This window comes from Cygnus atratus, chromosome 3 (assembly GCF_013377495.2).
Source record: "Cygnus atratus isolate AKBS03 ecotype Queensland, Australia chromosome 3, CAtr_DNAZoo_HiC_assembly, whole genome shotgun sequence".
Taxonomy (NCBI): Eukaryota; Metazoa; Chordata; class Aves; order Anseriformes; family Anatidae; genus Cygnus; species Cygnus atratus.
This window is the reverse complement of record NC_066364.1, coordinates 71496673-71511165: the sequence shown is the minus strand read 5'-3', so window position 1 is coordinate 71511165 and position 14493 is coordinate 71496673. Positions and strand designations below refer to the sequence as shown.

Genomic DNA, 14493 nt, shown 5'->3' with positions numbered 1-14493 from the left:
ATAACTCCCACATTTCCCAGCCCCAACCCTTTTCTAGCACCCATTCCTCCCTTGCTCTTGATGGCAGGTCTGCAAAAGGTCTCTTTGAACACCTTGTTAAACTTTTTTTTTTCTTTTTTTTTGTTTTTTGCTCCTTTTCTGTTCTGGAGAATGACAAATGACTTCTGGTCTCCATTTCATTCTCCTACAATTCTACCTTATAATTACTCAGTGGCTGAGTCTGTTTGCTCAGAAACTCCGGAAGTACAGTGCAGTTCATTTTAAGGATCATTTGCAAGAGCAAAAATATCAAATGTCGGTAACTGTGCCAACATTTATAACATGGAGTTTCCCCTGTAGCTTGTTCAATATGAAGTGTTCGTCACACAGCATTGCAAAAGGCATGTGCCATTGACTGCCTCTTTTCAGAAACAGCAAAGTCTCTTCTACAGCTGGCTTCTAGCCCCTCTACAGCCGGCTAGCTCCTGCTGGTTTCACGGCGACAAACTGGATAAGCAAATACACAAGTCTGAATGTGGCCTATTTAAGATCTATATAAAAAGCTGAAATCTTTGGAAGATGAGTCTCAGCAAGCAAGACATGTTCAGACGTGGATGCACCATTCCTTCAGATACTTTCCGGAGTTCAAGAGAGGGTTAAGCTGTCCATGTGGACACAGCCAACGAATGGAATATCCAAACAGCAAGGGAGCCAGATGTGAACCTGGCACTGCTCTGTTGGCTTCTCTGTGGTTATTCCAGATATTAAGATCCCCATTTCCTACATAAGTGTAAGAATTGCAATTCTTCTGGGATTTGACTGTCCAACCATGTCTGTGCATTCTGGCAGGTATTATTTCCTGTTAGATCTACTCAGATCTTGGAGGAGAACCACTTCCCAGTTCAACATCATAAACCACAAAGCATCATAACAGTAGCCAAATAAACATTTCTCATAAAATAGGAAAACACAGCAGTAATGTGCATGGAAAGAAAGCCCAAGGATATTTGCTGTGTGACTAGAAGAGACTCATAGAGTCAGTCAGAAATTGAGGAAATAGCGAATGAGCATTTACATGGCACTGTTCACTTTTTCTAAAAGACATACTTTCCTGTGGTCACTTCCAACTCCCCAAATAATGAGCCTCATAGGTGAAGACACATCTTTGTTGACACTCCACGTTAGTGTATAGTCACGGCTACTCTGTCTTTCTGGCAGCACATGGAGTTAGAAACTGCCATGTGAGCCCAAACACAAGCATTTAGTTTATTACATCTGTAAACAGTTAGTTGTTCAATTTTATATACCAATTCAAACTCAAGACCACTAAATGTTCTTCTCCTGAGGCTGACATGTGATGTGAAACCATAACTCCTCCCCAACCCAGTGCTGAGGCAACCAGCTACTGCTAATTAATGCAATTTTTTACGGGAAACCTCAAATTTCAGAAGGCAGATTTTGCATTTTCAAGAAGAAAAAAAGGTCTTCTGCTGTAATCTAGGGAAGGAGGTGGGGATTATGCAGCTGGTCTGGAGCCTTCAGCTACAGCCTATTTCCTTGCGGCTGTTAGCAGCTGGCTGACCTACACCCTGGGTATCCAAATGACAGAGGAACCTGCGATTCTGGCTGTTAGATGAGGCCCTGCTAAATGACTACAGACCCATGTGTGTGAAATATGGAGATCTTCTGCCAGAGTGGCTTCTCAGAAAACTTTGGCAACTACTAAAACAAGAGGGCATGGAAACGACACAAGATGGTTGAAAACAAGACTCAACGTTAAGGAGGTTTGCCTGTAACTGGACTTCATAAAGAATGCACAAGTCTCCCAGGAGCAGTGAAACTTAGAGAAACCCACGGACAGATCTTGATCCACCCTGAGGGATCCCCAAAATCACTGAGTCCAGCCCTGTGAAACATCTTGAGATGGCAAGGATTCCAGAGGGTCCCTTTTATACTTCTGTAATTGCATAAAACAACATTAAAACAAGGATAATATTTACTGGGGGATTCTCTGATACAGGAAAACCCTCAGAGGTGGTTCCATGGACATGGTTGAAATCTCCTTTGCTGTTATTCCTTGGCAGGGTGAGATCCAAGAAGACCACAGCTGTCTTTGTTTTGTGTACTGATATTGAATGAAATGCCAGGCGTTGCGTATAGAAAGACCTCAGGTTTGGTTGCGTGCCAAAGACATATATTATCACAAAAAAAAGGGACAAAAGAGGGAGAGATGGCAAAGTCAGAAAAAAAGGACTGACTGAGGGGGCAACTGGCTATCATACTAATTCTTGCCGTTTTCTCTGGAAAACAAATGTGTGTTGTGTTTGATGTGGCTTATAGCAGCTGACAGTTATAGGAAAATGAACACTGTCTCTACAGATGCACATGCCCTCTCACAGTAATGGAGCCAACAAATAAAGCCTTGAATGCAGAGGGGCAAATTAGGCACTCTTGCTTGTTTCCAGCAATAGTTATAAAAATTCCAATATCCCATATGCTCCAGAAATTAACCTACATTACTATATATACTTTTACCTCCAAACTGATACTTGAATGGTTATTTCAAGAAAATATTTTTCATAAGCCTGAAGCTCTTCTTTGGAGCTGTGATACCTCAAATAAACAGAATATTTGTGTAAATGAAAATTTGGATGACAAGAATGGAAAACCACAGTTAAGCCTCAGGATGACAGGAATGCTGTTCAGCTTGGAGAAACTAGATATCTGCCTTCAGTAACTTGTTTTTGCCATAACAGAGCAAAGATCCCTGAACCAAATATACTTGCACTGGTAGCTTGTGGTCCAGCCCTTCCTTTTTGCAAAGGAAGCCAATGCCTGGGAGTCTCAGAACTCCAAAGGATCACAAGAAGTGTATCACATTTGATCACTCAGCTATTTGGGGTCACTGATGGTAGCAAGGAACATTGTGCAACCTCTTGAGAGCACCGAAGCAGGTGGACCAGTGAAAAATTTCAAAAAGTTTTCAGAATTGTCCAAGGTTTCATGCACACAGGTTTCATACCTACTGTCACCCTCCCACTGTTGCCATTTAGCATATCTTTCCATTGTCTAAGGAGGGTGGTGTGATTCTAAAGGAGGTTCAATAACCTCACAAAGTCTGCAGAAATGCATAGTGGTGGGTCTTCAGCATGACTGCAGCCTCATGACCTCACTCTGTCCTGGGACACAAACTCGGTCTTGGGCAAAATATGTAAGCCTCATGACTCTTCTGATATATACATAATCCACTACTTGTTAGAAACATCAATAGCATTTCACAAAGACTAAGAATTTGCTATGTGGTGCCCATGTGCTATATATATCCACTGTATACTTGAGTGCCATATATTTTTCTCTTCAGATGTAAGTCACACTATCCTTAAAAAGATTTGAATGGCCTGATTTTGTCTCTACATCTTATATGACAGTTCTTTGAAGCCACCTGGTTTTGGTACAGGTTAATCAAATGTGACGTGATATAATATATCAACTGATATATACAGTATTACAATGTACTCCAGATATACAGAAAAAATTGATAACTGTATGAACACATGGCATTTCAGTTATTCTGAGCAACATGTTTTTTCTTGTTTCTGAAACTGTGGAATTTTAAAGAAAAACTGTCCAAGAAGATTTCTTAGCACACATGATTCCAGAATAATTTTCTAAAGAAAACTTCAAAAGAAACCAATACAGATTTTTGTTTGGAACAAAAGATCTTAAAAGAATACTTCTAACAGGCGATTTGAAAATCTAGAAAAATAGTATCACCTTGGAAGTCGTGGTTTGCTCATTAGAAAGATCAGTTTTGAGCCTTTGCAGGCTGAGTAGTAGTAAAGGATCTGTCAAGAGATCTGGTGGGCTGCATGGACACCCTATGCAGAAGCCCAGAATACTGCAGGATGGCAGACAAGCTTATTAGTGTGCAGTTTTGAAAGGTAAACATTCAGAGCTGGGAAGTACAAAAGAATGAATTGCAGAGATAACCCATTAACTTCATAACTTGAAGTTAACAGGGACAAGTCCCTATCCTGGTTAGCGACAAGTCCCCATCCTGGTTAGCTGTTTCTCTGTTTTGTTAGGTTATGCTGCCTAAAGCTGGTACTGACAATTTTATTAATTTTGTAGGTTTTATTTTTTCTCGCATTCAGGAGGAGGAAATGGTAACATATTCACAGCTTGGAACCATTTTCTCTCGTTTGTTCACTGCTGATTATCAGCATAAACTGAATACAACCTCAGCTGATTTGTGTTTACATACTCTGCTGTTTGGGTAGAGAACACAAAAACATACTGTAGCTACCCTCTGCAGCCTGCAGACCTCCCTTATCTGTGTGCTGGTGCCTTTAGGCAGCTCTGCCTGTAAGGGTGACCACGTCACATGGGTTTGGGCTCTCATCCTGCCCTTCCCTGAGGGGCAGGACTAGCAGCATCTGCCCAAGGAGGTCCAGAGGAACCAATAAGCAGCAGAGACAGGCCCCTCTGGGGAGCCATTTGGATCAGCCCCTTCCTTCCTCACTACAGTTCATCCATGAATACTGACCTTTCGAGGCCAGCCAAAATGATCCTCACTTGGTCTGATGGCACTTATAGCCTGTGGGAAGGAGGTGACTTAGTAGTGCCTGAGCTCTGCTCGCGAGCTTGCAGCATGCATGAGATGTGATCATAGAATCATTAAGGTTGGAAAAGACATCTGAGATCATCTGGTCCAACCATCTCCCTACCACCAATATCACCCACTAAACCGTGTCCCCAGGCACCACGTCCAACCTTTCCTTGAACACCCCCAGGGACAGTGACTCCACCACCTCCCTGGGCAACCCATTCCAATGCCTGACTGCTCTTTCTGAGAAGAAATGTCTCCTCATTTCCAACCTGATGCCTGTGCTCCTGCACTGTGAGGAGACCCATGAGCAACATTGGAAAGGTTCATCCAGGGGAAGTTTTCCAGGGGAGGCCAGGCCTGACAGGGGCTGGCATGAAGACAGAAAGGCCATATGAGGTGGAGGAGTGGGGAAGACTTGATACAAGGCCATCTCCTTGTCATTTATAACCTCCATTTCAATCCCTCTTGATGCCACTTGCCATAGGGAAGGGGGAAATGCTGGTACTGGGTGGTTTGGGGAGGACTTAGAGTGTAACATTTAACATCTCTGTTTATGGATGAGGTAATGAGTGGGCAAGGCAGGATAAACATCTGCTAGAAGGTATTGAGACAAGCAGATCATACTCACAGGTGCCAGGAGGGAACACCAACCTCTAAGTGCTTCAACGTGTAGCATTTTTAGAGCATAATTTCAGGACACAGTCAGTGCTTCACTCAGCTCCAAGAAAGAATCGCCAGTTAACAGAAGCAGCAGGTCAAGGAAGGGGGAAAATAGGTTAATGATGGAGGATCAGAAAAACTTTATGGGGATTTTATTAGCAGATTTAAATAAATAAATAAATAAAATAAATAAAATGACCCTAATCTTTAATGGATGAAGAGGACCTGCAGCTCAGGGAATGAAGAACTCCAAAAGGATGAACTGTGGAAAGCAATTTGATGGGCAGAAACACTATTGCAATTATATTCAAGGGGACTATGAAAGCACATCTTTCCCTCCTAGAAACAGTCAGCAATGTTTTTATTCCTACTGCAAGATAAACTGGTTCTCGCTGCCCACAGTACTCCAGAGAAAAATTACAGTGACTGCAATTTTAAGGAAAGTATCTCCTGAGAAAACACAGCAGGAGCACATTGTGTATTTACACTTTGTCTGTTTCTACTTATAACTTTCCAATGCTTTAGACATAACAGATCACAAATTTTGGGCACTCTTAGAAATTGTCTCTAAGACATGGGGATGGACTTCAGGCTTCTCCTACAGCAAATCTGGGCTCTCATTAATACAATTTTCTCGCTATGTGTGTACAATGCTGAATGCGCCATGCCATCTGCACTGCAGTCACTCATCCCTGCTGTAAGGCCTGGCCAAACAGCAGCTCCTGCCATCTAGAGGCCTACTGCACAAGTGTGAGGGTATCACCAACACTCATGTGTGACCTTATCCCCAGAGGCAGCTGTGAGCTTGCACAAAGCACATTTGGAAAGCATGTGCAGGAACTACTTGCAGCAAGAACCCAAGCTCAGCAATTCTTCACAGGAGACTACTCTCTTTCCTTCAAACACTCCCTTACAAATGATCATGCCTTCATCTGTAAACTGGCTTACAGCTTCCATTGAGGCAAGGGGTAATGCCAGTGTCATCCTGAGCTGCATTAGGAGGAGCACTGCCATGAGGGTGAGGGAGGTGATTCTTTCCTTTTGCTCTGCCCTGGTGAGACACATCTGGAATACTGGGCCCAGTTCTGGGCACCTCAGTGCAAGACAGACACAGACATGATGGGTAAATCCAGAAAAGGCACACACAAATAATTAAGGGCTTGGAGCACCTGACATACAAGCAGAGGCTGAGAGAGCTGGGACTGTTCAGCCTGGAGAGAAGACTGAGGGGGACCTTACCAATGAACCTAAATACCTGACTGGGGGGGGTGAAGAAGGCAGAGCCGCTCCCCACTGAAAGGATAATGGGTGCAAACTGAAACACGGGAAATCCTGTTTAGATATGTCTTGTTTATTGTGACAGAAATCAAAAAGGCTGTCCAGAAAGACTGTGGAGCTTCTGTCCTTCGGGATATGTAACACAAGAGGACACAGTCCTGAGTAACCTGCTATAGCTGAACTTGCTCTGAGCAGAGGGATTTGGTCTAGATAATCCTCAGAAGACCCTTCCCACCTCAGCCATTCTGTGAGTCTGTAATAATTTTTGCCTAGTAAGTAAAGCCACCGTGAAAATTTTCTGGAGTTTGTACTTTGATTCTGTGACATTTCGGTTCTGGTTTTGTCTGGCAGCATGACACAGTGGCTGATATTATTCATAGACATGCACCCTACCTCAGGTTGGAAGGAACCTTTGGAACCCAGGTCCAACCCACTAACAAAATAAGGCCTATGTTGGAGCTAGCTTGAGTTACTTACGGCCCTGTTAGGCCACTTACACAACCGGCACTGAGGAGTTACGGTAACTGTTGGTAGATGAGGACGTGCCCTGAGGCTGTTGCCATACCATGTGAAGCTGGACTTCCTGTTGTCAGCAACTTCTTTGCACTCGGCTATGAGTCTGGTATTATTCTTCTCCGAGTCCTCGTTCCCACCAGGGCCATATTTTTCACTGAGTGTTGTGGTGCAGCTGGCACAGCGATGTGGCACAAGTCCTGCGGGAGTGCTCCCTGCTTTACGGGGCACAGAAGCACAATGAGAAATAGAGCCGCAATACAAGGCATGGCTTTCTTTTCAAATGTTACCAGCTAAGGCCCCTTGGGCAGACGGGCAGCTCTCCAGGGGTGGGATTTTTTAGATGTTCTCTGATGCCAGCCTTGCCCCAGGAAGCAGAGCTGGGCTGCTGCAGTGTTGACCTCATTCCCTTCAGTGTTTATCTCAGTGTCTTCTGCAGGAGGAAGGCAATTCTTCGCATAAATATCTGTCTGCCAGGCTACAAAAAAGGACATGGACTTTGGATACAGAAAACCATGTAGCTTCTTGTAGGGAGGAACCACAAGGAGCATTCTACATTGTTCAGTGGGTTGGGTTACCTCCCATGAAGGCCTTCAATTATCTTTCCAAGTGACGCCCAATGCTTCCTTCATCACCAAAGAGCTCTTCTGTTCTCATCCTGGGTCTGCATGCTGGGCTTTGGCTGCCCCTGAGAGCCCTTGGCATTTCTCACACGCTGGTGATTATTCCTGCTGCCTTTGAGGCAGAAATCCCAATTCTCACAAAAATATGGTACAATGATCAGAGATTAGCGTCTGGAACTGACCAGGACCAGACAATGCTTCGAGCAACTTTTTGCTTGTCTTTTCCTCCCCACCCCTTCCCCTGTTGCATTTTTCTCCCTTTATTTTCCAGCTCCATAGAATTCCCCACCAGGCAGGGCCCTTGCGTCCCTCTGCCCTGAAGAGACTTGGACCAGAAGCAGTGTCAGCAGAAGCTGTGTGAATCTTCTCTCTGTGGGGATCCTCCCCTTTCTCTGTTCCGATCCCTCAAGGATTGCTCAGAGAAGAAGGGTTGATGCAACACCACTCAGAGCCTGTGAAGGGACACAGCATTCTCCAAGCTGGTGCCAAGGACTTGGAGACCAGATGCAGATGTGGATTTGCCAGTGAGAGGGGCGTGGGATGAGAGCTGATGAAGGGAAAGACCCATCCCTCCCCCATTAGCACCATCCAGAGCAGTACAATGTCCCCTGCCACACAGCTGTTTTGATGGAGTCAGGGTTTATCCAGCACACAGGCACACTGCTTCTACTGCTGAAGGGTGAAGCCCTGTCCCTTCTGTGCAGCAGCAGGACCAGTGTGTCACAGGGACAGTGGGGAAGGGAAGCAGGAAAGGGGAGGGTGGCCCAGTGGTCAGGGTACTGCCAGGGACCTGGGTGGGAAGTGACTGCCCTGACCCACGTGGCTTTAATTGCCTCTTTCTGATCCCACCACCTTGTAGATAAACAAAGAGCAGTGTGCAGAAATAGTATTATCTCTTCAAGGAACTACCTACTATCACAGTAATGTGTTACCCTGCTCATCCGGGCTGGCTTAGCCTTGTAGAGGATTTACATCGGAGAGGAACAGTGTGCACTGCTCTCCAACCCTGCCCCCCAGCACTTCCCAATTCCTCCTCAGTTGAGGCTGTGGGAAAAAAAATATGCCTTCAGCTCATTACTCATGATGACATCCCTGAATAGGACTGTCCCCCCGCAAGGCTATTTCCAGGAGGGGTGAAGGAAACAGATCTCTGTAGATGAGCAAATCAAAATCCACCTGTGGTCTCTGAAGGTGAAAATGCAGACTGCATTGACTATGTGGAGGGAACATCCATCTTTAAACAGTAGGCCAAACCATGACTGGTGAAACCCGGCCCTGCTCTTTCAAGTCAGTGGCACAAGTCCCATTCAGTCATGCTGAAGACTGGGCTATGGGCCAAGGCATGACTTTGACTTAATAAAAGAAAAAATACATTTTATTATGGGATGTCTCCTCTAGAATCATAAAAAGCCATTGAATAATTTAGGTCGGAATGGATCTCTGGAGTATTCATATTGTTTACAAGGGCCCCCAAGTCCTATTTCACAAAGCTGCTCTCTAGTCAGCCCCAGTTTGTATTGCTGCAAGGTGATATTCCATTCCACGTGCTGGACTTCACATTTCCCTTTGCTGAACTTCAAGAGGCTCCCGTCAGCTCATTTTTCCAGCCTGTCAAGGTCCCCCTGAACAGAAGCTCTACCCTCCAACGCATCAGCCACTTCCCAGCCCCACTTCAGTATCAACTGCAAGCTTGCTGATGGTGTGTTCCATCTCCTCAGACAGGTCATTATAAAATATTGGCCTCAGTGCTGGCCCCAGATGTGTGGCATTTATAGCCAGCTGTCATTTGGACTTTGCACTATTTTTGGTCACAACCCTTTGAGTCTGATGACTCTCATTATTTTAAGTCCACTTTAAGGTCCCAAGTCATATGCCACCAGTTTGACTACAGGACACTATAGGAGGCCATGCCAAAGGTCTTACAAAAGTGAAAGTACATGCACTTTTCTCTCCTTGTTCACATAGCCAGTCATCTCAACAAAGCATATGATTAGGCTGGTCAGGCATGATTTGCCCTTGGTAACTCTATGCCAGCTGTTAACCACATGTAAGGAACAATGTACTCACATGCTTCCAGACCCTTAGAAAAGGTCAACACCTACTGTTCTCCTGAGGAAGACTTTGAGAAAGCTAACTATTTGTCGCTTTGTCAGATTACTTGACACAGATAATCAGAAAGGATGAAATAGAAATGGAACCATGTATCATAAGTTTATTAGGGAAAAAAAGGTATATTTCAAGACCATATATTTGGCACTGTACTGAAGCAAAAGTATTTGAGAATAATTAAAATGTTAAAACCCAAATCACCATGAAAAATAAAATGCTCTCTAATCACTTTAGTCCATTTTCTCCCCATACAATTTACAATAACTACAGGAAGGAACTCAAAAGATATTAGTGCTATACTAAATGTAAGCTGGAAGGAGAGTGAGAGAGGGCCCAGAGACTGGATCTGTCCCCCATGTATGCTGCTACTCTCCCAGCCTGTCAGAATGGTGGAGTCTCACTAACATGAGAAAAGGTGATGAGATATTACAAGGAAATGATAAGACCACAAAAGTTACTGAGGAAACCATTAATGCTCGATTGCCCAGAAGGGCTACCAAAACCCTACACTATTGCAAGCTTCCAATGCCTGCTAAAAGTCACCTTTATAGCTTTAAGCCATGCCAGCTTTTGCTTTCTGGTCTGGATGGAAGACATTCTGGTAGTATTTTAAAGGAATTGGATCCCAATTTGTCCCCAGGATGGATCAAAGACAGAGGCATTTCCTGCTATTTGCATCTTGGGCTTCTTTTTGGAGGGCAAATAAGTTAAGGGCAGTTTCCCATTTGCAAGTTACTTGTCCCATGCCTCCACACAGTGAAGTGAAAGACAATGAAGGAATAAAGGAATAAATAACTTATTGATGTATTTGTCATCAATGAGATTAGAATGGATTAAGGAAAGGTTGCACCTTTTCTCAACCTATGAGCTTTTTTTTTTTTCATCGTATTTTCTCCCTGCATTTTCTTGAGGAGAGAGAGTGATGAGAGCAGCGTGGTGGACCTTAGCTACCTATTGGTGTTAACCACCACAACAGCAAAGGACAGAAAGTTTAAAAGTGCTGATAAACTGCTGAATAAGCATTTTTGCTGTACTATAACAGTGCCACTCTAACATGGACAGAGGGGTAGATTCCCATTGAACATCCAGTCCATAGGCTGCCAAGGAAATGGGACACAGGTCTTTGATCAGTAATTCAAATGTCAGATCAACAGTACTCACAAGAAGAATACAGCTCTTTCCTTGGTTAATATATTGTGCATAGCAATATCTCAAAGAATTAACAGCACCTTTTACATAAAAATTCCAAATATATTTATCTAGTGAACAAGAAAATCTCAGCATCTCTAAGCAGTACTTCTGCAGAGGTACAGTATTGTACTTATATAGATATATATAGATATATATATATATCAAAGTGAATTTACACTGTGACCTGGTGATTAGTCCAGCAGGGGGTGAACCCACAGGGTAAGTCTTCAGGAGAATATATTGCCTTTGGTGGGCAGCCAGCTACGTGGCACGACTGCATAGGGGAGCCCTGGTAGGCCAGGCTGGGCCGGGCTGCAGCAGCACCCGCCGCTGGCAGCCAGGGACAGTTTAGCATTCCATTCAGCAAGCACAGCATGCTTAGGTCGTTCCTGCAAGATATAAGAAACTTCCACATTTTCATGGCTAATACAGTTCTAGTTTTCACAGGTTGCGCACGTTGCAACCACCTCTCTGTGCCTTAAAGACCCAGAGAAGGAAGGTAGGACACCAAACGTATATCCTGTCCATGCTTCCAAGTGGAAATCAAGCAGCACCAAAGATTTAGGCTGGTGAAGTGAGGACTGTGTCTGGCTTCGCAGAAATGTTTTCTTGAGCAGCGGGTCTTCACGGGTTTGCCTCATTTTTGTGTTTTTTGTTTTCTTTTCCGACTCAGCTGCTCACAGTCCTCTGGTAGAAATCATTCAAAAAGCGTGGTCAGCCTGTCCTGCCTACGACGGGAAATCAGACTGCTACCATTTCCCTGGGATAGGCACACCGCACTCATACCAGCCCACATAGTAGTATGGTGTCATGTGTCCAATGCGTCCAAAAGATACAGGCTCCTGGCGGTACTGGCGGTAATACCCTGTTGGGAAAAAAAACACACAATCACATTTCAAAACAAAGACATTGTTATTTAACTAAAGTAACAGACACAGCAATAGTCAATACCACAGCCCAAATGAAAGCACACAAGCTGCCTTGTCAAAAGGGTACTTGTTAGCCCTGGTATTCGGCCTAGATCCTTCTCCAATGGTTTAGCTCTGGTCTTTTATATTTCTTGTAGGTCTGATTGGTTTTACAGTTTAAAATCTTTTCAACTATTGTGTAATGCTGGAGTCTGCCAAAGAGCTTCTGCATTTCATACCAAAATGTGTCTATATTTCAGCAGCATTTATGCAAATCAGTTTAAATATATGAAGGACTCTAGGGCAAAAAATACCATCAGATCATATTATCTCACACGGCTCAAGAGTCTATCAGCAAACATCAGCTTTTCATAAATAAAAAGGTATCATTTCATGCAGTAAATATGGAGTTAAGCCTTTTCTCCCTCATCTGATAGCCTTTTTCTTCATTTGTAGAAGGAATGCAACTGCTTAAAGCATTAGGAGAGGCACAGCATTCTTCTCTGCATAGCTTGTGCACTGGAACATCTGAACACTGCTGTGCTGTGCCAATAATGTAATTTCTGTGTGCTCTCTATCTCTGTCTCCTAGACCTAGGAATACACATCTGGATTAACCATCCTTCTTCTGAACAGAAGAAATGCAGTACTTCCCAGCAATGTATAAATATCAGTGACTATTTCAGTTTCTTCCTGGTAACACCACCATTAAAAGAGTATCAACAAATAACATGGAAACCATTAAAGCCAACTGAATAATTTATATCAATTGACTTATTGAAAAGATTGGCTAACTTTCATGATTGGGTTCCTTTTGTGGAGCAAGCCATCAGACTCTCAGCTGGGCAGTGTGCAGAGGGGAACTCCTTCAAGGTGGGAATTTTCACTTGATAGTAGATTTCTACCAAGCCAGAATAAATGACCTGCAGTCTGACATTAAGTCACTAGATGCATTCTTATGTGTTTTACATTGAATTGACTGAAATACCACTTGCAAAAGCTGTATTTCCAGAGCTGTAGCTGTTCTTTTTGTCAGGTAAAACAGTTTCTGCTCCTCAACTCCATAAGGCAGGTCTTATAATTGGGAAAAAGGTTTCATAGACCTGTACAATTTTTTTTTCTTTCTCTTTTCCCATTTTGTTGCTGTATTATTATTATTATTATTTGCATTGTATGCCCTTCTTTCTCTTTCTTCCTGTGCCCTGCTCCTCACCCCTTAGTTCTATGGATGAGGTGACAGACACCTTGCCAGCATCCCACTCCCACATCGCCATACCTCGGATGGTGGGCAGGGCTTCAACGTACGACTGAGGTCCTGTTCTTCCATCCAGGTGCGAATCCACAAACTGGCAGTGGTCCTCACCCCGTCCCCAGCTATCCCCAATGCTATAGAAGGTGTCTGAACGGTGATAGAGACAGATTATTTGATTGGGCATTATTTTTGTTTGGGATGTTCTTCTACCACCAGTTAGATGTATATAGATGTGGAAGAAAGCAGAAGTATTATGGTGACTCACACAATATTATCAATGAACAAGCAGTGGCTGAAAAGGGGGAGAATGCTACCTTCACATTACAGAAAGATAAATTATAGAAAAGAGAAACGCTTTTATAATTCAGTAAGGAACGTTCGCCATTTTACAAGTTCATGGGCATTGCACAACAGGCTACAAGTACAGAGAATTTCAATCAAATCAGTAATTTCAATGTCATGTGACAGTAAAAAAAAAAAAAAAAAGCCAATACCATCAGTTTGACTGTAGTCTCAAAAGCTAAAACCCAGGGAACACTCTCTCTAACACATGAGGTGGGCCCTGCTGCATATTGAAACTATGTCTTTAAACTACACAAATGCACTGCAATACATATAGCACAGTAGCATAATCTGAAAAGCCCTTGAGATTATACTAGTAACTCCAGATCAACAACACCACACAAGACTCAGTAAAATGTGAATGAAGTGAGAAGGTGAAGTTGACATCAAGTAATCATACATTAGGAAGATAATCTTGGCACCTACCTTTCAGGTCATCACTGAGGTAAATCTTGTACCTTAAGGAGTTGCAAAGAACCACTCCTACAAACTTGCGGTACCAAGTTCGCTTCACATACTGCTTGCCACTGCAGTCTGAATAGGTGGGGTCATATTTGAAAGTGAATGGGATCCAGATAGGCTCACCACCTTGGAGAAAAAAATAAATAAATCAACATTAAGGACAGACTTCAGCATTTTAGTCTGCATTTAGCTGAGGCTAATATCTGATAATACGTTTTACAAGAGATGATGCAGTGGGTTAATGAATGACTTCTATATTCAGAAATACATGTTGAAGAACAAATATTAAAAAAGTAAAGCTAGGAACTTGATTAAATCCCTTCTAGGCAGTAGACAATTATAACTGTTAAAATGGTAAAAAATGACTTCACGTACAGAACTCAGTTTTAAATAAACAAATAGTCTCGCTGTTTTTATTAAGACAGTTCTCTACCTAGTGGTACTCTGTTTTCTAAACAGAGCCCAATGGCAAGTCTGACAGCAACACTGGCTGAATACAGTCATTTGCATTTTAGCACCAACTATAAAATGTAATCCTTTTGCTAAAGAACTGATGTTAAAAATTCTG

At 43.2% G+C, this 14493-nt stretch overlaps 1 protein-coding gene across 2 annotated transcripts in view; it reads right to left on the bottom strand.

Moving 5' to 3' along the window:
* Nucleotides 1-9020: 9020 nt before the first annotated feature.
* The window catches only part of FNDC1 (fibronectin type III domain containing 1), a 67834-nt gene continuing 62361 nt past the window's right edge, over nucleotides 9021-14493 (bottom strand). Inside the window, exons 18-20 of one of the 2 annotated variants that reach the window (XM_035538545.2) lie at nucleotides 13890-14051; nucleotides 13146-13268; nucleotides 9021-11827 (exon numbers count right to left, since the gene is read on the bottom strand). In XM_035538545.2, coding sequence (XP_035394438.1) covers nucleotides 11712-11827; nucleotides 13146-13268; nucleotides 13890-14051 — 401 coding nt within the window. In that variant the 3' untranslated portion in view covers nucleotides 9021-11711. The remainder of the gene's footprint in view (nucleotides 11828-13145; nucleotides 13269-13889; nucleotides 14052-14493) is intronic. The other variant, XM_035538547.1, reaches the window with a different exon arrangement.